Source organism: Pinus tabuliformis, chromosome 5_1 (genome assembly GCF_031772625.1).
Source record: "Pinus tabuliformis cultivar Carrire ecotype Pingquan chromosome 5_1, CPIR1, whole genome shotgun sequence".
Classification (NCBI taxonomy): Eukaryota; Viridiplantae; Streptophyta; class Pinopsida; order Pinales; family Pinaceae; genus Pinus; species Pinus tabuliformis.
This window is the reverse complement of record NC_142305.1, coordinates 833,096,867-833,124,159: the sequence shown is the minus strand read 5'-3', so window position 1 is coordinate 833,124,159 and position 27,293 is coordinate 833,096,867. Positions and strand designations below refer to the sequence as shown.

The 27,293-nt window shown below is 38.8% G+C and overlaps 1 protein-coding gene and 1 pseudogene across 1 annotated transcript; both read right to left on the bottom strand.

The window, feature by feature from the left end:
- Nucleotides 1-842: 842 nt before the first annotated feature.
- LOC149167477 (CAAX prenyl protease 1 homolog pseudogene) lies at nucleotides 843-1,745 on the bottom strand (annotated as a pseudogene).
- A 144-nt stretch (nucleotides 1,746-1,889) lies between these two features.
- On the bottom strand, nucleotides 1,890-2,580 carry LOC149167476 (uncharacterized). The gene is made up of 2 exons (XM_089430497.1): nucleotides 2,134-2,580; nucleotides 1,890-1,979 (listed from the first exon to the last, which is right to left on the bottom strand). Exons 1-2 carry the CDS (start codon nucleotides 2,578-2,580, stop codon nucleotides 1,890-1,892), a joined length of 537 nt encoding a protein of 178 aa, XP_089286623.1.
- Nucleotides 2,581-27,293: the final 24,713 nt, after the last annotated feature.

The window sequence follows — 27,293 nt, the reverse complement described above, 5'->3', positions numbered from 1 at the left end:
GTTCCAGCTATATATAGAAAATCCTTATTCTAACTACTTCGAGCTTCCTCCTCCCACATGAGGGGAACTCGAATTCTGCCTATGATGACACCTATCTGCTTTACAACAAACTATTAAATACAATAAGGGCTAACTGGAGTTCTAAAGAGATCTAAATCTAGTAGGACTCTAACACCGTGTTATGCTAATAATAGCCTTGATTACAATGGTTCTTGTTCTTTGACACCTGGTCTTCTTTAGATTTGGCTGAGCTGGATGTTAAATACGCCTTATTGACCTTGAACGCTGAATCCTTTACTGCCCTGTAGTATTAGGAGATGTCCCCTGCTTTTCGGCTTTTGTTTCCATTAATTTGCTCAAATATATAACAACATGTTTCTTAGTCTTTAATAATCCAAGGTATGGAACGCTGCCATGTTTTTGATGTGCTGTAGGCTGTATTGATGATGTGTCATCCACTATTTTAAAAAAACAAAGAGAAAACGCAATCAAGCTGTCTGATGCATGCTTCAATTCTTTTATGATATGACAAAATGCCACGTCCTTAATACGCTGTCCACCATTTTCATATGTGTAGGAAAAAGTTCTTGCAAGCTGTCTTGATCTTGTTGAAAGCTGATGGCTTCAGATGATTCCTTGTAGACATACCCCTTTTCAAAATTCCCGCTTGTATTTCAAAACCAGTTGACTGAGATTAGATTGTGTAGCTTCAGCAGTTTCGCAGCGTGCTACGAAACTGCTGTACATTAATCATCTTCAGCAGTTTCGTAGCGCGCTACAAAACTGCTGTGTGATTCCAAAAACACGGTTTCAACCCAAAACTTTGAAATTGTCTGTGTTGATCAGGTGGAAAATAAGGAGCCGGCGGGAAATCTGGAGAACATTTCCTCCTCATTTTTGCACTGCTGAATCGAGGTGTCATATATCACTATACGCTTGTTCTTGTAAAATCCATACATGTATGCGTTGCTATGTGTCGATCTTGTTGAACCATCAATCACAAATAGCTTCTTCAATGGAAACTTTAGAGATGATGCTAGCCTTTCAATATTCAACCTAAGTTCCCCTTCCGGAAGAGGAGTGAACTTGTTGAAGAGAGGAGCTATAAGAATAGAATATAAAGACATCATCACTAGTGACAGTATAAGCATGAAGGCCCAAAGGTATATTGCTAAATATTGACCTCCTTTCTGCACAATTATGATTATTGCTGAAACAATTGGTGGCCCAAGTAAAACTGAAAAGCCCAGACCCACAACCATATCTCTGAGAAAAAGCCAAATCGTTTGTTTATTGAATCCATGCCGAGCCTCAATGACAAAAGTTGAATACAGTGAAAAAGGCAGATCTATCAACTGAGACCAAAGAGTAACAGCTGCTAAACATATGAGTGTATGAATGATTTCATTATGAGGATCTAAGCCCAAGTTTGCAACTACAACTTCTCATTTCTGCCAAAGGGATGGTAATGCTCGAAGAAGTAAAATTGTTGAATCTCCTATGATGGTCACTGCTACGTGAACAAAGTGGAAGCGGCTTTTATCAATGCTGTAAGCTCGAGATTTTTCAAACTTATCCTGACTCACCACTCCTTTTAAAGGCTTAGGCAGATAAGGAAGCTTAAGTGACGTATGTTGCCTCAAGTCAAGGTATGTCTCAATGAAGTACATGAAGATCATGAAACCAACAACAGCTTCCAAATAGGGAAACGCCATTTTTTAGACCAATCCAAGACAAGCCTCGCCTCGCCTGTAGCGAATAAAGGGCCAACTAGTAAAAGAATGGGATGCAGTAGACCTGATCTCCAGTTGAGTTGAGTGTCGGGGAAGCCGTGATACTAAGGTAATACGGGGGTCAATATAAGGGCATGATGCAATTCCTCCATTAGTTCATAAAAAGGGCAATTTATCCCTTGCATTATTCTTCATTTGAAGACAGTTCTGGTCATAAAGATTACTGACATCATGTTCACCTTGCATCTAAAAATCGAAACGATTTCACGGGTTGCCTCACATAATCTGTGCAGAAAGATGAATTAAAGAATCCCTCGAGGCCCCACTCATTCTATTAGTGCATATGGAATAATTGTCGAGGGATAGTCTCAGTGAATTTCCGTCAGATAGTGTCATTTACCTGAATGCGACACAACACAACTGCTCCAGTCTTAACAAAAAGACATTTCTTTTTCATTGGCTTTTTCATCCTTGTATCCATCTGCTCTAACAGCTCCATTATCTCACATTCCTCAACAACAGAATGAATATGCAGTACAGCTTTATAACCAACAGTAAATATTGCTTTATGTTCCAGTAGTTCTAATATCTGTAACTGAGCCTCAAACTCCAGCACTGCTTGAATTGGATTTGAAATGGAAGACAAAACAAAACCTGTAGAGATGTCATCTTCTTCAACACCAGATAATTTGACCCTAAAATTTTCTCCAGGTCTTGCATACTTTATTTCATCACTTTCACGATAAACAACTACAACTTTCTCGTGAACCTTATTTGGCATTATAGTTAAGCTGTCTCCTTGCCTTATAGTGCCTGACTCTGTTTTTCCCATAACCACAGTTCCCATATCCTTGAATCTATCTATTAATGGCATCCTAAAAGGACCTTTAGGATCTCTTGGAGGTAACCTGAATGCAACGATTACTATGGGATTGTCAATGAAGGAGTTGTTCCATCAACTTGAATAGCATCAATGACCTCTCCAAAAGTTGGCTATTGAGCACATCCACAAGAATCCATTATAGTCCTCCACATCATACAACAGAGTGTCCTTTATAGGCACATATCCTGCATCCCTAGACAACTTCTCTAATATTGCATAGATATCCTTTGTTTGAGAGTGCGTTCGGTCTCCTATGACAGAAGTATGCACTATGTTTTTAATCTCAATCCAGCTCTGATAGAGAAGAAACACGGGACTTCCATCCACAAGAACCCTTTGAGAAATTTTTTAAAAAATGAATGTTCAGGATTTAAAACATTTTTCTTCAGTGATAACACTTCCACCTCCTATTGTTTCTCTAACTACCATTCGAACAAAGCCACCAATCCTTGATCAAGCTCTCTAGCCACCACCATAAGGAAGCTACCACTCCCTCGTTGAAGGATCCAATCCTTAGACTCCATGTGAACCTCATTTTAAAATATTTTAGATTGGATCCACCGCAATAGAAATTGAATCCTATAGGCCATGTTTCGTCCAATTTTCAAATTGGACACACTTGTAACTTTCTTCTCAAAAGTATAAATAACAATATACCAAAATCTCTTTGTATAAGTCTCTAATCAACAATCAAATATTCTCAATAGAACGTCAAAACCTAGCTCTGCAATATACATCAACACCATCAAATTCTATCAATAAACATGTACTCAATGACTCTGAACAACAATATACCAAACCATACGCTTTGCTCACCCATCAGATCAAACCCTATCAACATACTCCTTAATAACAAACCCTTCTACACAAAATCCAATCTCAATGTTGTGCATATAATATACATCAAACATCAAGCTTCACAAGTCCAATTTTCTCATCAACATTAATAACCAATATCAACTATGACAAAACCTCTCAACATCGAACAATACTCAATGATGATGAACAACCATCATGACAACCCAAAACAATTGCAACTACATAAACATGGCTTTTTTTCCATACAACAATTAATGACAAGTATAATTATATCTTGCAACCAAATTTAATACATCTGATAGCAAACCCTACTCGCATTTCATTCTCAATATCATCCTTGCAACACAAAGTTGAACTCTTCTCACCATACAAGATGCAACAACATCATAACATGTAAGATAACAAGTTGCCAACCCTAATATAACCATCAACGTACATCAATAATGAACAAACCCTAGTAACCAACATTATAACATAGCTGATCAAAACCTAGCAGTGTAGTATCAACATGCATATGACAATGTAAACACTCTCTTTGTTCACCCAAAAACTCAGTAGCATCATATTATCTCTGGAAAATCTTGCATAAGTTAATTCTTTCGAATTCAACATCAAGATCCATTCAAAAAATATTATTCTACCTTCAAAGTATCATATTCATCGATAATGGCATACTATTAATCACAACATTCTAAATATTAGTAGATCATTGCTAAGTCGGGCCCTACAAACACATTGTTAGTCCAATGCAACAACTATAGTAGCATGCTCTATAATTTTTCATACATCTTTGTCTCAAACTTTACCACTATCATATAACTTTTCATAACCTCAATAAGTTTCCATTTCAATGATCCATGCAACACTCCTCAATAACCTCACTCACTGCAAAAACATGCATCTTATCATAATTCTCTACAATACTCTTACATTTACTGACTCAAAAACTAATTATTCTTGAAAGAAACATAATACATCAAATCCTCACTCAAATTCAGCACCTCAAAACCAGTGAATCAACTGACATACAAGAAAATGATACATGTCTTATACATATATGGTAATTATCTCAAAATATTGATAACAATGGAAAATGTGATACTATATCTGTCAGACTTAGCCATTATTCTTTTCCATATTTATGAGAAAAATAAATTGTTAGACACATGAAAACTATATCAACTACAAGTCTTTGTCCATGTTCTGCCACACTATCTCTCTGCCATGAAAATGTCTCAAGCACATGTCACACAAAGAGACAAAATGCTAAACTTTCGTATCATCTCTGTCTTGTGTATTCAATCTACAAAAAAACACAAGGTTCATGTGTGTACAAGTTCTATCTCATTCACACTAGTGTATAAATTATGCTCTACATACACCAGTCTCAAATTCTCCCTTTGCTTCACATTCTATTATCTTTTCAAACACACCCATAGACTCAATGCACTAGCATACTCTACCTCAAATCAAGGCTACCTTCGATCTACCGCTCCATATGCACGAATTTATGGAAGTTGCACTCTTCTATTCCATGAACCTCATGCATAGGAAATTTTCCATTGAAACTCCATTAATCTCTGTCTTTTGCACTTGATTGATCTACTTTCAATCACACTCAGTCTCACATATTTTGAAGTCAATGAATAGAATATTTCATCAAACCTCAAATCTAATGCACAGATTCACTTAGTCAAATCCTCCTCATCCAATAAATACATAGGTCCTCATATGTTCATAATACTAACCCATATTATTGATCTCCTACAATACTGTACCACTATGCTTCCATATCTTAACCTACACATAATGATTGATCCACAAATGATTGGATCAATTTACTCATATCCTTTAACCTGTCTTAGAACAATGTAGAAAGTAATTAAAAGAAATAGAGAATGAGTACTTTTTTCAACCACCTCATAACATATATCCATCGGATATCTCTATCCCATATTAATCTAAAAAATGCACTCTTTGTGATATATTTATAGTGTTAAGGATGATATTTTACCTTGGGCATTTACTGTGGATAGTTTGATGGTATATTAATGACCAATTCAAACCATACCTTCAAACATTAATTATATTCTCATTGTTGAGGACCTAATTGAAAGTTCTAGACATTACCATAAGAAATGACAGTGGATTGAGATAATTCACATTTGCACCTACAAGCTTCATTGTGGGTATAATCTTGGCTCCCATAGAGGATTGTCACAGGGATAATCCTAACTCCTAGAGAAGATGTTTCAATTATTTATCTATGCTAATTATCTTCCCAACAACAATGTGCTAACTTAAGGAAAATGATAGTTAGTCTACCCAGAATCTCCCACACTTCTACTTCACCTTACCAGACATTTCTTAAGCTTTTCCATCCTCTACATCACCTATGCAACTTGTCATAACACCATCAAAGACCAAATAATTATGAAATTATTGAATCCAAACTCTGAAATTATGCTTCTAATCAGCACGTGTGTGATAAGATTATGATCTAGGTTGATATCAAGGCCAATAAACTAGCCATAAATCCAACATAGTTCCCTCAAGAAGGCCCTTCCCATCTAAGCATCAAAATTTATTTTATTTCTATTTACTTTCATGTAACAATTTTGGACATAAAGTGATAGATTCCAAAGCCTATGTATGCAATGAATATATGAGGAGTGTGAGCAAGGCATCATATAATATCTCAAGGAATGGTTGTGTGAGAAACAATCCTATAAGTTTTAATAAGAATGTTGTCAAAAATTAGAATTCATTTCCCCCATTATTAGATAATGTTGAATGTTTCAATTGCAATAATTTTGGGCACATAGCTCATGATTGTAGAAGTAGTACATTGAGGCCTCCAAATCAATGTAGAGAAGAATATTTTGTTAGAAAAAAACAAAATCATTGAACAAAGGTATGGAGAAGGAAGCAAGGGAAGCAAAAATAATATGATATAGCTCTACATGTTTAGAATAAATAAACCCAATGGTATATAAAAAATTGATGTTCAATTCATATGACAATAGATAAAACAAAATTTCTCTCCCTAAAGGAATTCAAAGGAGGTAGTGTCACTCTTGGAAATATAATTCGAGAAAGATCATTGAAAAGGAACAATCAATCTTGATGATGGAAGAGGAAAATATCAAAATGTTCTACTTGCTGAAGGTTTAAATCACAATCTACTAAGTGTAATTCAAATGGTTGATAAAGGGTATGATCTCACATTCCATTATAAAAGATCTGAAATAAGAAAAGTAGGTTCGAGAAGATTGGTAGAAAATGCAATCAGATCTCTAAACAATGTATATGTCCTAAATGATATTAAAGGAGAGAAAAACTACTATATGGGAGAAATATTACTAAAATATCATCAATAAAAGATTGTATGGATTGAAGTGAAGAAAGAGGTGGAAGTTATCATAAAAAAGATGGAAGTTCTAGAATGTAAAGTACAAGAGAGGAATGATTATATGAAAAGTTTGCAAGATGTGAGAAATAGATTATGTGTGAAGAAAGTGAAGTAAATGATTTATTTCAATTAAAATTAGTGCATAGGTTCAAGTGGAGGAACACCTTTCTCTTGATATCAAAAGGGCATTCAATTCCAAACAAGAGGTTGTAGAAAATGAACATTGCAAATAATGAGAGGAATCAGTTCAGGTGGAGCATCCCTTTTCAAAAAATTACAAGTTAATATTAGAATACGTGTAAAGTCAAGGCGAGTTGAGTTGCAATAAAAGAAGAAGGTGCAGAAAAAGGAGAAGTTGAAAATAGAGGGAGTAGTCTCAAAATGAGAAGAGTCAAAAGAGGAATAGTTGTAGATAAGGGAAAAATTTACAATAAGAAAAATAGATGTTTCTAATAGGAGTAAAATTTTGGTCAAATGAACTATAGACAAATGCATACTTGCAGAAAAATGAAGCATCAAAGCCAAACATAGAAATTGTAGACATAGTGAGGAATTGAAGATAAATTATTTTCTCATAATGGATAGATAAGGGGTGTCACATGCTAAACATGTATAACCATTTTCCATTTATTTCAAAGGGAGATATATTACACATAGGGGGATCCCTTCTAAATTCAACAACAAATGTCATAATTTGGGGATTTTTATCAATGATAAAGGGGAATATTTTTGGAAATTGTGTTTTCATTTATGTTAATGATAGGGGGAGTCCTAAGTAGGTACATTCCCAAATTAAGAGGAAAGGACCCAAGTCATAGGAGAAGAACAAATGAATGAGGTTGAGTATCATGAACGTGTGATTAGAGGCAAGAAAGTATAACATATTTAGAAGCACAAGGAAAATACTTGGATCAAAGTAGAATAACTTAGATCAACATATCAACATATCTTGGATAAGTCCATCTTGGTGAAGATCAGTGGCTCTTATTAATTTCAAGGGATCCTAAGATGCTTAAAGGTTAACCAAAGGGGGGCTTGAAATGACATCAGGGCAACAAACCACTGAGGGCATGTGGCATTTGATGAAGCGACCACCCCCACCCCCCCGCCCCCCCCAACATCGCATTACCAAAACCATCGACCCCACCTTCCTAAAACCACTTGAGGTGATAGGGATTCAGGTGAAGGTGATGTGGAACTCATGGGGATAGGTGTGATATGTGGATCTAACACCAACTGATGATGTGTTTAGGGAATAACCCACAAAATAAAGGGTTTTATGTCCCACCACCAATTCATGAACAAAAAATTTATTTTCTTATGTTAGTCATCTATGATATGCTTAACTATTGGATGTCTTTTGTATCATAGTATTTTTAATAAAAAAAAGTCACATATTTTCCTGATATATTTATGGTAATCCCCTAGTCAAAAGTATTGATCAAAAAGAACTTGAGGATTGGTGCCCAAGAGCTGAGACCCAAGAAAATCATGTATAGGAATTTTTTTAATGAAAACGTTCATGGATTTACGTGATCATCTAATATGGTTGGCCCCTAGTCACAAAGAGATACTAAGATATAGTATTTAAGGGATAAAAGCCCCATATTTCTTAGAATATTGGATATGTAAAAGTATATATATTTTATTTATACCTAATAGTCCAATGCTTGGGACATGCCATCTAGATAGGTGACATCACAATGATGTGGCATGCTAGGAATAGCATATGTCATGGCAATGGAAAACAAATGTCACCTCATTTTGGAATTTTTGATAGCTAATTGTGTAAAGGTGAGACACACATGGTGCAATGCAAGCATGTTGAATGGTAGAGGACTCATCAACAATCATCACACATTAGACTATGGTTGGCTCTTGGAAGAATGAGGTGGAAGGCTAAGTTGTCCCTGGTGCCCTAGAATCTCAAGGTGTTGTCTTGCTATTAAATCATTTAATACCTTATGATCTATCATTTGGAAATATTGATACATAGAATAATCAATTACAACTAACATAAATTTTCATCATTATTGGGGCCCTAGAGCATTAGAATCCAATGATGGCTTCGGGAAAATATCTTCCAATTACCCCATAATGTATGGGTTGCAATCACAATGTATGGTCATAAGGGGATCACAAGTAGTGCATGAGATATTAGTGCCTTTGGGCCCCCAGAATACCATTATAATTTTTTACAAGGAAGTGTTCCATAACTCTCAATAGCCAAAGGAGTCGATATGATAGGTGATCAATCAGGACATAAGGTTTTAGGTGCTCACTACTTGTATGCCTCGACACCTGGGTGCTAAAGAAGCCTCAAATCCTAGTGTTTGAATGTATGGTCATATCAATAACTCCCTACACTTGATATCCCAATATTCATTAGCTCACATGTCTAGGGTAGAGAAAGTTTGTCATATGTTAACAAGAAAGGTTCTCGTCAACAAGTCTAAAGGGATTTAATTTTGCAAGTTTTTGAGTATTTGGTGTGCACCCAATATTGTTAAAATTTGGTGGTTAAACAGTTTCAAAATCCTAGGGTTTCAAGGTTAGATGGAAGAGAACTTAAAGAAACAGGAAAAGCGCTTGCATAGTGCTTGGTCAAACCTTTGAATGAGGTTGGACCAAAGGGATATCTAATGTAATAATAAAATATTTTTATAAGCAAAGAAGGTGGCACAAATTTAGATTTGTTGGAAAAATTTCCAAGTTAATTAAATTGAGAATGAAAGGAGCTATCTATAAATTGAAAATTCCAAGAGAGGCATTAAGAGATAATAGTACCGCAACAACATGTATAAGCAAAGGAGAAGCATGTTTTTTCTAATGAAAACATTAATAGTTAACACAATATCTATGGACAAAGCACATGGTTTGATTGGATTGAGAACATGGTTTGATTATATTGATTAAGCACGCTAACTGAGATATTTGAGCAACAGAAATGGATCTTAGCAATAGAGAGGGATTTGTGCATTGAATAATGTGAAGTGCATGGTGAAAAGCTAAAGCTGATGCTAATGAGTTAAATACAAAGAATTAAAGAAGAATAAAGTCGATTAGAGAATACTAGTTTGTGGATTAGAGAACAATGGGTATTGGTGTCTTCAATACGTTGGTTTCTACAAAACTAAGGGAATTAATGTCTCTTATAAGAGGGTTCTTATAAAGTAGTTTGAATTGGTGTTTCTACTATGTTGGTGATGTTGGTGCCTATAAAGTAGTGTAGATTGGTGTCTCTACTATGTTGGTGCCTACAAATCTAAAGGGATTCGTGGCTCTTATAGTTTGGTGGCTATAAAGTAGTGGGGATTGGTCTCTCTAGTAGGTTGATGCTTGCAAATTTTACGAGATTGTTGTCTCCTATAGATTTATTACTACAAAGTAGCAGGGATTAGTGTCTCTAGTAGGTTGGTCCAGAAAATTTGAGGGGATTGGTGTCTCTTATACGTTTATGCCTACAAATATTGTAACAGTAGGTTGATGCCTACAAAGATCAATTAAGTAAAATATGTTTTGTGGTTTTCTCCCTCATAAGTTTCCACGTATATCTTGTGCTACTAGCTTAATTTATGAGATTGATGTTCTTTTATTTTCTAGATGTTTAAATAAGAAAAATATTATTTATATGAATTCCCCCTCTTCTCAGTATAGTTGCGAGTCTAACACAATGGAGGACTTAGATCAAACTACATGCAGGAGGCTTATTTTTGGTTCAGAGTGGGGTAAATATTTGTCATTGAAGTGATGTATAAGAGTCCACTATTCAACTTTAATCAAACTTTGAACAATCTGCTTGACCCTATACTCATTCACGAAGGTGTAAACTTTCAACAACCTCTTTCCTTGTTCTCTCATCCATAACTAGTGAGAGCATTGCTTCAATGATGGGGAAAATTGAATCACCTTCACCATATATCTATATGATTCTTATTATGATGTCCATACTTACCTCCAATTAGGGTCATAAGCTCCTCTCCTCTAACCTCATTTTCTATTTGTGGCATCCCACCAGTTTCTTCTACAACCTTGATTACCCTCCCTAGTCTTTTAGTGTCCCTTCCTCCAACCATATTTATGTTTGATATGGGAGGACTCTAACTATCACAATCCTATGGATGGTTGGATCCCACCTAGTTCCACTATCCCTACAATTTCTATGTTGAATCTATGAAAATCTTCTATAAGTAGTCTTCTAAAGAGGTGTATGCCTATTCTATGACATGTTTGGGGTAACAGTGTTTTCGTAGGATCATATAATCCCTAGTGTAGTACATCATTAGGAGGAATAGCTTTAGAGGTCACATTTTTTTAATGGGAGGCCAAGTTTCAAGGGGAAATATCCCCACTAGTACCACTTTCCCTACACATCGAGTTTCTTTCACTCTAGGAGGTTATACTTCTAGAACTAGATATAGTCTCATTAACAACCATGTTTTTAGGAGTTAGTTTTTAGCTAGGGGGGATAATAATTTTTCCATTTTCTTATTCCATGGTATCAAAACTTATGAATACTAATCCCTTTAATCATATGTCTTATTCTAGTAACTATGATATGGGGGGATCACAAAGTCTGTATGGAGGCCCATCTCTACCTCCAAAATTGTTTGATTAGAACCAACTTTAGCCCTCACTCTTTTTGTCCCATACTCCCTTGGTTTGTAGCCATGATGTCATTTATTATTACATGTGCACTTTATGCATTACATCTACCAAACATGTTGGCCATTTAACACTTAGGATCTCTAGATCAACTACATAAGAACCCTAGCCTTAAAGCACATCAATACACTAGCCCAACAACCTAACACATTTATACACATAGAGGCACACAAAAATCAATAAAATCCAACTCTTCAACCTAATTACCATGTACCATCTCACCACCCTAAACATCATAAGTACAAATACATTACAATTTAGGGGTCAAGTCGAGGTTATTACGTCCTTCCCCTCTGCACCCCTAGACACCTTAGTAATGCAATGTCCTTAGTGCATTAAGGCACATGTAGAATAGAAAAATTACAATTTCAAAACTACTAATTCCTAGAAATTTCATGCTCAGGATGTCATTTGCTATTTCTGGCATTATCCCTTTCACTATCATTTTCCTGTTAAAGTGTCTAGAAGATAGGAGACACTCTCATTAATAGTTACAAGGGAATCAAACTTGTCATAAATTTGAGTATTTATAATATAGACACCACCCTTGCAGACATGAAAACTTGACATGACCATCATCATTTTCAAGTCATAAAAGGGGATAAATAATTTAACATTTATTTTTCAATCTGGGTGGGTAAACATCGAGGTGAAACACGGTTATTATAAAATTGATTCTTTGTGTTTTCATATCAAAATCAATCATAAGACATATATAGGTAGATCTTAGATTTTATTCACCTTAAACTAATTTCCAAATTCTTGATTTGAAATTTGACTTGTTGACAGAGAGTTATAGATTCAGTAGGATATATCAAACTTCCTCACTAGATACTCCATCTGAATTATTTGTTCACCAACATCAATTAAAATTGTTTTGAAATAAATTTAAGTGAAATCAATGTTCTGAGTTTCAAAAAAAAAATGTAATTATAATCACTCTTTCTATTTAGAAAACACAAATTACATTATGAGGATATTACGAATGAAATGATTTGAAGCATCCATAATTAAAGAAAATTTAATATAAGGAAATTAATCAAAGCACTAAAATATGTAATCAAAAAATAAGTAGGATCCTTTGTGATTATGGGATCACTATAGGAAATCATGTAATTACTAGAGGAATTCTTGTGTGATTACAGAGTCACTACAATAATTCTAATAGTTATTACAGGAACTCCTGTTGTAACTACAGGATCGCTACAGGAATTATAAACACTCAATTTACAAGAATTTAAGCACGTGAATGTAGGAATTCTAAACGCAAAATTACAGGAAAAGTGAATAATTAAAAGAAAATACAACATATTGTTCATTACATATAGCTCATGAATTTCGAATAAAAATATTTCCAAACTGTATTAAATCTTAAAAACATGTAGCAAAATATAAGCAACACGTACCAAGGGGCCCTCCTCGTATGTGATGTTGCCATTATGGTACAGGTGTTTTCCCTGATGGAAGCTCACATATATGATAACCAGATGTATCCACAGGTCAGTTGAGAAATGATAAAGTGATGCATGATGGCAACTCACATTGTAATAGGTCAATTCTGAGGTAATAGAGTAATGGGATAGAAGAACAGGATGATGCGACAAAGGATTAAAGATCAGAATCAAGAAATTGAGGAAAAATAATGTTTTAAGTTGTATACATTCTTTAACCTATTCCAAGTCATGTATACACACGGGTTCACAGAACAGAAGGCACGTATATGTGTGCACGTAGTTTCATAGAAGGGAAAGCGTGTATGGGATGTAAAATTAAGGTCAAATAATACCAAGGGTTCATACCATGGTATTAGCCCACAATATTGAGCAGAATAATGGTTACTTGATTCCATCTAAGAATACCATAGGTTGTATATGTTGTTTTGTTCCATGGTATTGACAAAGGATCCAAGTATATAAGGAGGAGAAAATAAAAGGGTTAGATGTCCAAGTGAAAGGGTTTTTCATGAATACTTCTATCTGAAGTATATTTTTTGTTGTAAGGACTATGATTATGATATAGATTGAAAACATCTTGTGCACTCTTGGATACAATGTTGGATCAAGATAATGAGACCTGAAATGACTTATCATTGTATGATCTGATAATGGATAGGCTAGATCTGAGTGCTAACAGATGTTTTATCCTTTAAATGTTACGATCTCGATATATGTGAAGTCTTGAAAAGTTGCAAAGTTATCAGTCATTATTTCCAGATCTATACGCAGGTTCGCCTCAGTGAAGGCGTGTATACATGAAAATTCAACACTTCCAAGTAGCGTATGCAAAGGAAGGGCTTCTTTTTCAAAAATGATTGATCTATTTGATTAGTGATATTGTTTTACTATTGTTTGTCAATGATGTCTTCATTAGATCTAAAGTTAAAATAACTGTATAAGGAGATTGAATTTGGCTGATTGATTGATTGAGTAAGAAGGGTGATGTTTGTTGCTATCTATTTAGAACTCTGTAAAATGATAATAGATCTTCAGAATGTCTCTAGTTAATACAGTTTTTGGTTCAAAATTTGTATGATTCAATATGTTTAAAGGTATACGCATGTTGGGTTACACAAAGTAGTGTATACTCACAAGTTTTCCTCATTGAAGTAGCGTATACATTCTGACATATGATTTTTGAGGTTGCAGTTGGTTTTGGATGTTGGTGCAGTGTTCTGGGTTCAGCTTAGTGTTCTTGTGATAGTGATCTGACTGTTCAAAGTGATTGATTGTGTTTTTCTTCAAAGTTGATGGGTTTCAGTGATTGGTAGATGAAATTGTATTTGATGGTTGTATTGCAGTTGTGATTGATGGGTCCAGTGGTGATTGATGGTCAACATATTATGTTGATGTGTACCAAAAGTATCTATTCTGAAAATTTATGAAATGTGGTCCTTGGAGATTGAGTGAAGATGTTAGCCTTCTGTAGGCCGACGCCTACATACTGGTAATCATATCATCTAGTACAAGATCTGGGGGGTTGGATCTCCCTTCCAGTAGAAGATGGAAAATGAGTGAAGTTTGTAGCCTTTAGCAGGTAGATGCCTGCGCACTGGAAAGAGTGTGCACTAGTACAAAACTTGTAAACACTTTTAATAATAAGAAGATTGAAGATTGAGATGAAAACAATGGTGGTTTTTTCCCGCATTAGGTTTCCACCTGAAAAATCCTGGTGTTCATGTGTTCTTTTTATGTGTGTTGATTTATTATGTTCTTACTACATCTGTTTACTTCTTAGTAAATGCATCACACTCTGATTTAAGTTCAATAGACAATGAATTAGCTGTTTTACAAGTTTATTATCTATACATTGGTTTCATTCATTATAGTCAGAGAAATATGCTGTTTAGTTTCTGTAAAATCATGTATACAGTTAGAAAAAGAAAATTATTATTATGAAAGTTTAAATACTAATTCACCCTCCCCTTTTAGTATTTTTCCCAACAATTTTCATCAAAGAAATTCCTTCAGAAGAAGCTTGATTCCTTGAAGGAACATCTCTCAATATGAGAAATCAAGATGGAATTGCATTTATTAGACCACCAATCTTCAACAGAAATAACTTAGCATATTGGAAGATAAGAACTAGAGCCTATCTCCAGTCACTTGGAGCTTATGTTTGGGAAATTGTGGAAGGATGATACCAATATCTAGCAGCAGTCTCCACAGATCCATCAGAAAATAAATCATATGAAAACAATGCAAAAGATGTCAATGCATTATTGGGAAGTCTATCAGAATCAAAATTCGTCAAAGTCATGCAGCTCAACACAACCAAAGAAATATGGGACATGTTGGCTTGTTGGGGCCTGACCCAGGTTCAGAGGTGATTTGGCCAAACAAATCCTGGTACTACTGGCCCTTTCAGCAATAGGCCGTGGAGCACGGACTGAAGTCTAACCCAAAGTAGTATGGGAGGGTGCTAGAACCAGGTTTCCGCACCCTAGAGATGTCTGATGAGCGTAAGTGGTTCGCGGTTCGACCCTGCGTGCACGTCACTACGTGCACTTACCCAAGCCTCACAGCCTGATATGCTACCTTCGCGTATCCCTACTTGGGGGCCGAACAATGTTATTACCAAAGTCCTTACTAGTAATCTAATATTATTTGATTAACTTATGTTATCTATATGCTTTCAGTTATACTTAACAATATTCACAATTCATACAAGTGCGCGCATGAAATAAAAAAATATTCACAAATGATATCAAACATGTAGTAACTCAAAATAGATACACAGAATTGGTAACACAACCTTTCTTTTTTAATCTCTTCTCCCATTATAAACTCAACTCTACTCTGTGTGCTCAGCTACAGGGGTCCGCACACTTAGCTGCGGACTCTACTAGGCCTCTGCACACTCAGCTTCAGAGCCTTTTCCTATTCTATGACACACTTAGACTCTCGCTCTTTCCTTCTACTTTCTTGTCTATCCAATCTTATATGTATTTTTACAACTTAGAGCCTCACTCTATTTATACAATCCCATGGTCTGCAGACCATGGGTAGGCCGACATTACATTCAAAACTTAGGGTGGACTACTCTATGACTCCAACATACATTTCACACCTGCAATTCGCGGATCTTTACAACAATATCAACTCAAAACTTGGGATTTGAGCCCCAAAACATGTCATGGGGGGATTCCATGCCCAACAGGCCCCTAACACAAACATCATGACTCGCCCTCGAGTCACTCTGTCAGTGCGACAATCTTGGTGCGGAGTCTCTCCAACTGCTCTTGAATGGTACTGATGTCTACAGCGCACTGAGCTCCTACTTGCTGAACCTGTTGCATCCGTTATTCTGAGACCTATGTGTCTGGTGTGCTTCCCTGCATTTGTGCATGCATCCCCTATATGTGCATGGTCTTTCCTTCAATATTTGTCATGATCGTGAAGGCCTCGTCAATCGATGGCTCAACGCATTCTTTGAGAACTGCTTCGTTATGGCACATGATGTCCACTTGCTTCTTTAATGCCTTGGCTTGCAGTATCCTTGCAAGCCGTTGAGTGAGGACTACTGTCTGCGCAGTTCCTCTAACATTGTCATACTTCTACTGGAGTTCTCACGTCTCTGTCTCCAGGCGTTGGATGTTGGGGTCCCCCTACAATGCTGCGAGGACCTCCAGTGCTTGTTCCAACATGCCGGTACAGTCATGCACTGCACCTCCAATTTCTTCCAACCCTGCTGTGATAGTGTTAGCACACTGTTCTCTAATTTCAGGGGGAGTGGAAGGTTGTGCCTTTAATCACAGCTCAGTGATCTAGAGATTCAACTCCAATTGTACCTTTGTCATCCCTTCCCTGGCCTCGTGGACTCTGCTTGCCAAATTGTGGATCTGCACTTCTACTGGTAGATTTGTTGCGATGGCCAGCTCTGGGACATGTCAACAAGCGTCATCTACTGTCTGCACCAAATTTTGATTTTACGACACCAATTTGTTGCGTTGCAAGCTGAGTTGTTCTATGTTTATCTTCTGCTCACTAAGAACTTGGATCATGCGGATCTCCCTAGCATGCAGCTCTGCCATCATCCCATCCTGTAGCTAATACAACATCTCTCGCGGAAGGGCAACCAAATTAAGGCCAAGTCATTTCAACATGCTAACCGTGAATCTATCGGTCACTTTTGCTGCAATTATGGACCCTTCAGGCAATACTATTGTATTGTCCATCTGCGCACACCATTTGCTTTGCTACCGAGGATCCTGTTGTGGGGTGGGTAGAAAGGGTACCCACCTGAGGGGGCCACACCTGTAACTCGTGGAGCTATGCCCTGAGGGCCCCCAACATAGTCTCGTGCTCCTGCATAAATTCTTGAAGTGCTTCATTAGTGACGTCGTGGACAATCTCGTCGATGTCATGGATATCACCTTCGATTAAGGTGATCGGGTCAATGGAAAACTTTGATGCCTTGACCTTTTTCCTTGGTCCTACTCTCTCTGTGATGCACGGGCACTTTAAATGTGTGGACGTGGCCCCTTGGTCTGTGCTCCCTTCTACTATTTCTGTTGCCTCTACCTCCTACCCTGAGGACGTTATTGCTTGGCCCTTGTCTACTTGTGTTGTTCTTACCTGTGCTGCCTATGCTACTGTTGTTGCTTCTGCAGCCTTCTTCTACTCCATGGCTTTCTGTGTTGCTTCTCGCGCTTCCCTTACCTTAGCTGCTACTTTTTAGTTCTACCTTTTCTATGCCAATTGAGTGACACGCGGCTTGGCATCGTCCTTTTTATTCTAGGCTGTCTCCTTCTCTAGTTCTGCCAGATCTAGGGAGTGCCATTCGGGACGCCATGTTTCTAAGACAGTAAAAATTGTGTCATTAGTGGCTACAAACACTAGCTTCATCCGTTGCTTCACCAGATCCTTTCGTGTCTTGATATAAATGTTATGTATATCAGCTTTTAAATCTGCAAAACTCTGCAAACTATTGTACACCGTGGGTGATAGGCACAACTTCTGGCTGATCCACATCCGGATGTTCATGTCCATGAGCACCCAAAAGATCTTGGTGTCATGGATCCGTTTGGCATCCTTTGTGGCCCAAAGCAAAGCGTACTTTGCGGCCTCGGGTAATTCTATGTTGATGTTGGGGAATTGACTATACTCCGGCAATTCTCCCACTATGAGAAATATGGATGATAGCAACCATGAACAGTAGAAGGTTTTACCCTGCTCCTAGGCTTCGTGATAGTTCATGAGAAATTCTTCACAAAGGAATTCAGACCAGTTGAACTGGACCCCCTCCGCTCACTGCTCAGCCAGTGTGATTACTGACACTAGTACCTCATCAGTGCAGCACTTTCTCATAACTTTCTCAGCCAAGATTTAGGTGGCTAAGTGGAACCCTTTGTCCTTGATGCTGGAGATAGCATAGCCCCTCTTCTTCTTCTCCAGCTTATATTTGGTCTTCATCACTTCTATAAGGGCCAAATCATTGTCCTTTCCTTCAGCTATGGTTGCGGGGTCTTTTCCTTTGCACGAAAGTCGAGAAATGTGGTGAATTAGATTGGTCATGATGGGGATAGGCTCATCCAGCCATAGGTACCCATAGTGCACCAAGCAGAGCAGTCGCCTGATGACGAAAATGGTGATTGTTGCGTGGTGGAAATGTGGTACCCAAAGTAAGTTCAGTAATCCGGCCTTTTCCACACCGCGCAGCCACTTCCGTGCCTCGAGTGTTGTCACCACCCCTGTAGTGTTTTGTTGCATCAGATTCACAGTCTCTATATGGGGGAAATTCTCATAGTCAGCAAGGTCCTAGTCTTAGAACTTCATGGTTCGCATGCAACCCAGGTGCATGCCTTCAAACACGATGCCGTCTAGGAGGAGCAGGGTTTGGAGTGGACTCTTGGTTTCATCCAGATCCTTTGATATTTTAGTCTTCCCTTTCTGTGGAGGGACATACGCAAGAAGTTTTGTTGTAGAGCGTAACGGTTGGATATCCTCCTCCATGTATTCTTCTTGTTATTTTGCAATGATCAGGGCCTGAAAGTCTTCTTCTTCCTCAACCATTTCTATTGTGACTACTTTCCCCTTCTCTACCATGGTTAGTTTGTTGTGTTGTGAATTCCTCATGGACATGGGTACTCGACCCATTGCCTATTTATTCTTCTTGGGCCTCGATGTTTGCGGTGATGGAACATCCTCCACCATTTAGGTCTGCGCAGCCTCACCGATGGTTACTTCTTCAATTCCCAAACCATCCTTAGTGGTCATCATCATGTCTAGGTTGTATTTAGTTACTTGCGAACTTAGGGGCTCAATTATCGCTCGGCTCACAATGCACAGTACTCTACTTAAGCGCTTAGTTCTCAAATGACCAAGTGTTGTTTGTTAGTCAACCCTTTGTGTTTTATAGTGCCTTTTGAATTCAAATTTGACTGTTACACCCAATTTCAGGCCATTAATGCTTTCTTGGCGGCAAATTTTCATAGATCTGGCCCATAAATCACATCTTAAATGCCTACCACCTGCTCCATTTGGCCTCAAATCACACATCCGATCATGAATAGTGACACCAATGGTCACTTTCTGGCCAATTCACGTGGCAGCGCACACCTCCGTGCGCGGTTGCGAACCTTGTGATGTTCTGATTCTGCGTGCATCTCCAATATCGCACAGCTCCCAGACAGAATATTTTATAGTCCCGCGCTCCCTTTCAATTGCCTGGAGTGCTATGATTGTTCTTCCTATGGCTAGTCAGGTGGTTGCACCACCCATGCGGGGCTTCATCCCATCCTCCACTACGGTTTGTGGAGACTCCCCACTATCCATAGTTGTGGTCGGCCTCACGCACCTTACTACTAGCAATGCGCTACCGTGGTCATTATGTTTGGCGATATGTGGTCCAAGCCTCAATAACAGACTAACCAGTTCATGGCAATAGTCCTCCAACTTGTTAGTACGATCGTACGCACCTTGCCTTTCCATCCTCGATTTTCGATGAGAAATATTTCCTTTATTTCATTTTCCATCTTCTTAACCTTCATGTCCATCAAGGCGCTTTTCTCCCTTAGCCATACCTGGTCGTTTTCAAGTTGACGAAGCCTAAGGTTTTCCTATCGGATTTCTTCCTGAAGTCTTATGTGTTTTGTTTCTCACAGCTATGTGATTCCTTCGGTTCGGGCTTTGTAGGCTATCGTATCCACGGGTGTTGCTACGTGTGGACTCGTCTTCTCATGCTTTATAGGGATAATAGCCCCTGCTTCATACTTCTACTTCGAAAGTGCTTGCATGGTTAGAGTTTTGTACATGGTCTTATAAGCCCATAGAAACACTGGTAAGCGTAGGTCCCAGTTAGTGTGTCTCACATGGTGGACCGTGTTCAACACTTCGCACACCTTGTCAAAGGCTTCTATGTGGATCATTTTTGTCACTCTTGGTCTTTTCCAACTTTGTTGTTTACGCCCTTGTCTTGCCTACTCCTGCTTGTTGTTCCTATTTCCTATTGTGAGGATGGTGTACGTTTGTGTAGGTTGCGTACCATATGCTTGTACCCATCTGGAGAGGTGGGCGTGTAGGCTATTTCACCCCTTATACATGTCTTCCATCCGTAGTTGAGGCTTTCCAAACCATACAAGCATCACTGTTCTACATTCGTGCCAGTTCTCAAAACTTCTTTGATGTGTACCCCACCATCTTGCAGGCATAGCGTGCAGTGCCCATTTCAGAGCATTGAGCTATTGCTGTTCTGGCACTTCTCTTTCAAATGTATTCAGGAATTCATCCACCTCGGTCAAGCCGTCATACATAGGTAGATCCCTCGCCTCTATTGCTACACATTGTAGTAGCCTTTTATCATGTTACAGTTTAGCGTGGTTACCTCGTGTAACCGGTTCTGTCATCGTTCTATTTCCTCATCCAAGTCAGACGTGTAGGAGTTTTCGTGCTCCCACGAAGTCTTGTCATCGGCTGTAGGATTTACCCAATCCTGTTCTCGAGCGGTTATCTTGTAGATATAGTCTAGCTCATCGACGCTCTCATTGTCGTGCACTGGCTCTGTGTAGCGCAATCCTTCTGCAGGGTCTAAAGGTACCACTACACGCAGTGACTTTTTCTCAAAAATCATTTTGTGCTTCTTCAGGTTTATCACTCTGTTCATATTAGTGGCCCAATCTATTCCTAGTAGTGTGGGATAGGGATTGTTGTCATCAACAATCTGTATCACTTCAAAATCTACAAGCGCGCTCACACCTTCAAATCCACCATTACTCCCTGTAATATTCCCATGGGTAGGATCTTTTGTTGGTTCGCCATTCGCAATTGAATAGGAGACCACTGCAACACAGGCCTGCCCATGTGCTCCCATGTCTGCTTTGGCAGTACATTTGTGTCTGATACTAGATCCAAAATTACTTGATCCATTTCATGCTCCCCGATTTGTGCAATCAATCGCATCTCCCTTCCTGTTCACGATGTATGTTTTCTGAGCTTTCGGACTATGCCTGGTTCTCCTAACCTCGTGCACTTAGTGATAAGTTCTGCAGTCCGTTCACCTCTCTCTCTTTCAACAACTTCATGCATGTCTCTAAAAAGGTAGTAAGCATTGAAGGATCCATCTTCGGTTCTTGTTGATTCTTACTACCTAAAGTGGAGACCTCCATGAAACTCTTCTTAGCTTCCATGAATGTTTCCTTCACACGCTCCAAATAAAATTCAAGTTCCTTTGTAGGAGCCTTGCAAAACCACACACTTTCTTCAGGCTACTTGCCCTTGTCATCTCCTGTTGTGATACCACTTCGGAGCACTATGTTTACATTTGGGTCCTCTTTTCGCGGCTCAAACCTCATCATTTGCAAATTCTGAGTTGGGGGAGGCTGGAGTATCCCTTTATCGCGTAGCCTCACTATCAGTGTATGGCAGTCCTCCATCTTATGATCAAACTGAGTACAATATAAACATGATGCTTTTGTCAGATTTGTACAATCATGGGCATAATGCCCTAACCCTCTGCAATTGTAACAAATCAATTTTCCATGACCCCTTCCTGGTCCCATTCCACCTCGTCCTCATCCACGCCCCTGTAATCCAGTGCGCACCATCACTGCATTTTGATCGAGGGCTCTTGTTTTAGTCTACACTCTGTAGGTAGCAGTCTGATCCATAATCAGTTCATAACTTCTGTAGGTGTGCTCATCATGTCCTACTAACTTGTAGAAATTACAAAACAATTGTTGGGATGTCTGTGTATACTTCTGTAATAGACGACAATTATCTGTAGCATGTTTTCCTCCTATCTGACAAATCATGCACCATAATTTAGGTGTCGTGCTCGGTCCTGCTTGTGCCTTTGGTCTTAATGGCATTGACCCTCCTCTCGCCAAGTAGTTCGCGAAGACTGGACAATGGTCCTTATCATATCCTTGGCCTTTACATTTTATGCACCATACCTCCTCGCACGCCTTTGGCAGAGTTGTCCTGTCCTGTTTCAAACTCTGCATTTCGAGGCATAAATTTTTCAATTGAGCGTGGATTTGTTGGACTCCTAGGGCAAGATATTCTATTAGGGGCTCATGTAGTCTCATTGAAATCTCCAAAGCTACGGCTTGGGTGGATAACTTCTGCTGTGACAGCGGCATCCTTAAATGCGGTGTTAGTGATGCTACAAACCATGCGTGGTGTTGTCCATCCATCATGGTCTTATTGGCTTCGTGAATCATACTCTTCAGTCTTTGATCCAGATCCCATGGGTTCTCACCTAGAAGCGTTGCGATTTCCTTAAACCTGATAATTGATTGTGTCTCTGATTTTGGCTTGCTAAATTCCTTGTTCAGCGCAGCCTGGATATCTGCAATCCCTGCATTTGGATGGTCATTAGAATTCTTAGTGTACCATGTTAGTGCACGATCCTGCAATGCAATTACTAGCGTTACCTTCTTTATATTGTCATCCATGACTCCTTGAGCTTCCCATACAGCTTTTACCATGAACCAAATTGGTCCGGATCTTCATTCCCTACTCCTTTGAATATCGAAAATTTTATTGTGTTCACCATATGGAACTGTGGATGTGGCGAAGGTGGTGTGGGTAGAGATGGAGGTGACGATGGTGAAACCGGTGGTGGTGTAGGTGGGAGTGGTATGAACATAATTCACTACCTTATCAGACTGATTGTGCTTCTTGGTGAAACTTTCGCGAGCTCTTCCTCACTTTCCTATCGAGGTGAAATCAAGGGGCTATTTTATATCTCTACACTACCTTCATTTCTATAGATTCTCCCACTTCGTGTAGCCCCAAAAATCAATTTATTCGCATAACCCACTTTTCACACAGTAGCATTTTAATCCAAGTGTTTTGAGGAAGTGTCATTCCACCTCGCTATAGCTGACTGATGTATCTATCACAAACTCGGTGATAAACCCTCTTATGATTCGATCGAGCTAATGGTCCACAGTGCGCACAATCTTATCTTCTGACACTTCTAGGCGGTGTACCAACTCTAGGGTCCACATGATTGGTCTGTCGAGCCTACACCTTCCCTGACTATCTAGTAGCTTCGTGATCCACTTGTACAACTTAGACGGGAAGGATGCAAAGAAAATTTCATGGATTTTCGTATACACGTAGTGCTCTAACCACTATTCTTTCGATACTTGTGGATTCCTATTTTCTTTCACCGCAAACTTTTGAATCCTTCTATCGAGCCACTTTTCAATTTCTTTCTTTGTCAGATTTCAGTGCCTCGGCATCAGACATCCCTTATGTAGATCCCGATCTCGGCAACAAAACCATTTGTTGGCTTGTTGGGGCTTGACCCAAGTTCAGAATTGATTTAACCAAAAAAATCATGGTACTACTGGCCCTTTCGGCAACAGGCCACAAAGTGTGGAATGGAGTCTCACTTGAAGTAGTAGGGGAGGGTGCTAGTACTAGGTTTCTGCACCCTAGAGATGTCTGATGGTTTGAAGTGGTTCGCGGTTCGACCCTACATGCACATCGCTATGTGCAGTTACCCGAGCCTCGCAACCTGAGATGTTGCCTTTGCACTACCCTACTCAGGGGCCAAACAGTGTTGTTACCCAAGTCCTTACTAGTAATCTAATATTAGTTTATTAAATTAACTTATTTGTATGCTTTGAGTTATACTTAACAATATTCACAATTCATACAAGTGAGCGCAGGAAAAAAACAATATATTCACAAATGATATCAAACATGTAATAACTCAGAATAGATACAAAGAATTGATAACACAACCTTTATTTATTAATCTCTTCTCAGGTTACAGACTCAACTCTACCCTGCGTGCTCCGCTGCAGGGGTTCGCGCACTCAGTTGTGGACTCTACTAGGCCTCTGTGCACTCAGCTGGAGACCCTTTTCCTATTCTATGACACACTTAGACTCTCGCCCTTTCCCTCTACTTTTTTCTCTATCAAATCTTAGATGTCTTTTTACAACTTAAAGCCTCACTCTATTTATACAATCCCATAGTCCACTTACCATGGGTAGGTCGACATTACATTCAAAACTTAGGGCGGACATCCCTATGGCTCTAACATACATTACACACCTGTAATTTGTAGAGCTTTACAACAATATCAACTCAAAACTTGGGCTTTGAGCCCCAAAACATGTCGTGGGGGGATTCCATGCCCAACAAGGTTAGTACAGGGAGATATAAGGATAGACTGTGATAGCCAAAGTGCAATTTCTTGGCAAAGAACCCTGCATATCATTCAAGGACAAAGCACATCGATGTTCATTATCACTGTGTGAGGGATATGATAGAGGACAAAAAGGTGTTGCTAGTAAAGGTGGACACTTTGAAGAATATTGCAGATGCATTGACAAAATATTTGAGCTCTAAGAAGTTCTCCTAGTGTAGAGAAACAATGGGTGTTATAGAGCTAGATAAATGACTAAGCTCTCTTGTATCCCCTTGTGGAAAGAGAAAAACAAGTGAGATAATGTTGGATTGTGTTATATTCTTTCCACAACTAGCCCACGTAGTTAACCAGGGGGTTAGAATGGGGGTGGAGACCCACCCTTCATCGCGCCGATTGCATATCGGGGGGGTCACAGGGGGTTTGAGGGGTGTAGGTAACCCCCCTCTATAGGGTTTGGGGCAGCGCCCTAGATTTTTTTTTTTGGACCCTATATTAGGTTGGGCATACCTACGTATGGTTTTGTGCATGATTTTCACATGTGGTTTTGAACACGATGGTTTTGGACGTGATAGTTTTTTGGTCCATGGTATTGGATGCTTCGGCATGTATAAATATGTATTGAAACATTGAAAGGAACATGATGAAAAATCAAGCTGGTAGTCTCAGTTTTTGGATCTAGAGGAAAATCTTTGTGTATATGTGTTTTATGTATTATGCTCTCGCATTGTTTATTTTCTGTGTTTTAGAATTCGTATGCAGGTAATTTTTGTATGGGGTTAAAACCTACATCAACAACAGTGCTACCTTGCATCTTGTAAAGAGTTCCAATCTGAATTTCCTGCATCAATACCAGTGATCCCCAAACCATGTTACAAGTATCCTTCTTGAACACTATCTTTACACATGCGTCATCCAGCTTGCTTACAAAAATTAGATTTATGGCCAATGCAGGAATATGTAGAACACATGGAAGTGCTCTAACCCTTCCACCTTGCAACTTCAACTTTACTTTTCCACGACAAAAAATTCTAGCCTTCCTATCATCCCCTAAGAAGACATCACCACCATCGTATTTCTCATACTCAAAAAACCACTCTCTATGGGGAGTGAAGTGAAAGGATGCACCTGAGTCAATCAACCATGCCTCACGATGAACATGTGTACGTGAAGAAGCCAAGTACACATCCCCACCTTCATCTGAGGTGGTTTTCGCCTCTACAGAAGGAGCATCATCAGATCCCTTTCCTTTATTAGGAGCTTTAGATTTACAATCCCTTTTGTAGTGCCCTTCCTTTCCGCATTTCCAGCACACCACCTTTATAGGTTTTCTTGGAGATTTAGATCTCCCTGTAGAGTTAGACCTCCAACTCGATGACGTATTTTTGTTTCTGTTCTGGGACTGTCCTTGTATAGACAAGGCATCACCATTCTGGCTCTCCATATTTTTCCATCTCATTTCCTCTGTCAGCAAGGATGAGACTATTTCATCAAACTGCAAGGCAGTTGCATTGCTACCTATTGCAATAACCAAACTATCCCACGAATTTGGTAGAGAAAACAACAAACTGAATCACTTATCTTCATTTGAAGTTTGAATATCAACAGATAATAACTGACTTACCACAGTATTAAATGCGTTCAGATGCTCTGTCACTGAGTCTCCATCTTTCATTCTCAAGTTATACAACTTTTTCTGTAGGAACATCTTATTCACCAGAGACTTGGATTGGTACAAAGTCCCTAACTTGTCCCACAAAGCCTTCTTCATAGCTTCCCCTGATACATTCAACAATACTGAATCTGAGACACACAATCGTACTATGCTCTTTGCCTTCTGATCCAACTTCTTACATTCTTCATCAGACAGTCCTGTTGGTTTAGTACCTAGATCTATCGTGATCCAATGATATTTATCCACTAACAGGTCCTCCATCTTGAGTTTCCACAACTCAAAACTCTGACCATTAAATTTCTCGATCTCTATCTTTCCACTGCTCGCCATCCACTTTCACCAATCGAATCGATCTCATAGATATACCACTGAACAGGGTCTACCACAGGCCCAAGCAAAACCCCTCAGCGATAAAGAAGTCCCCTTGAAGCCAAAATAGCTCTGATACCAAATGTAGGTTTAAAACCCATACAAAAATTACTTGCATATGAATTCTAAAACAAAGAAAATAAAAAATGCAAGAGCATAACACATAAAACACATATACACATAGATTTTCCCCTAGATCCCAAAACCGGGACTACCAGCTTGATTTTTGATTATGTTCCTTTGAATGTTACAATACATATTTATACATGCCAAAGCATCCAATACCATGGACTAAAAACCATCGCGTCCAAAACCATGTGCGAAAATCATGCACAAAACCATATGTAGCTATGCCCAACCTAATATAGGGTCCAAAACCAAAATTTTCGATGGTGCTACCCCAGACCCCATAGAGGGGGCTTACCTACACCCCTCAAACCCCTTGTGAGCCCCTCGCTATGCAATCGACGCAACGGATGAGGGCCAGTTAACTACGTGGGCTAGTCGTGGAAAGAATATAACACAACCCAACATATGCATGGGAAGGATGATGTAATAGTTGTAATTTTCAGTCATGTATGAACATTTGATGTATCCCCACTTAGTTGGGTGATTGATGTATGTATGAGTCAT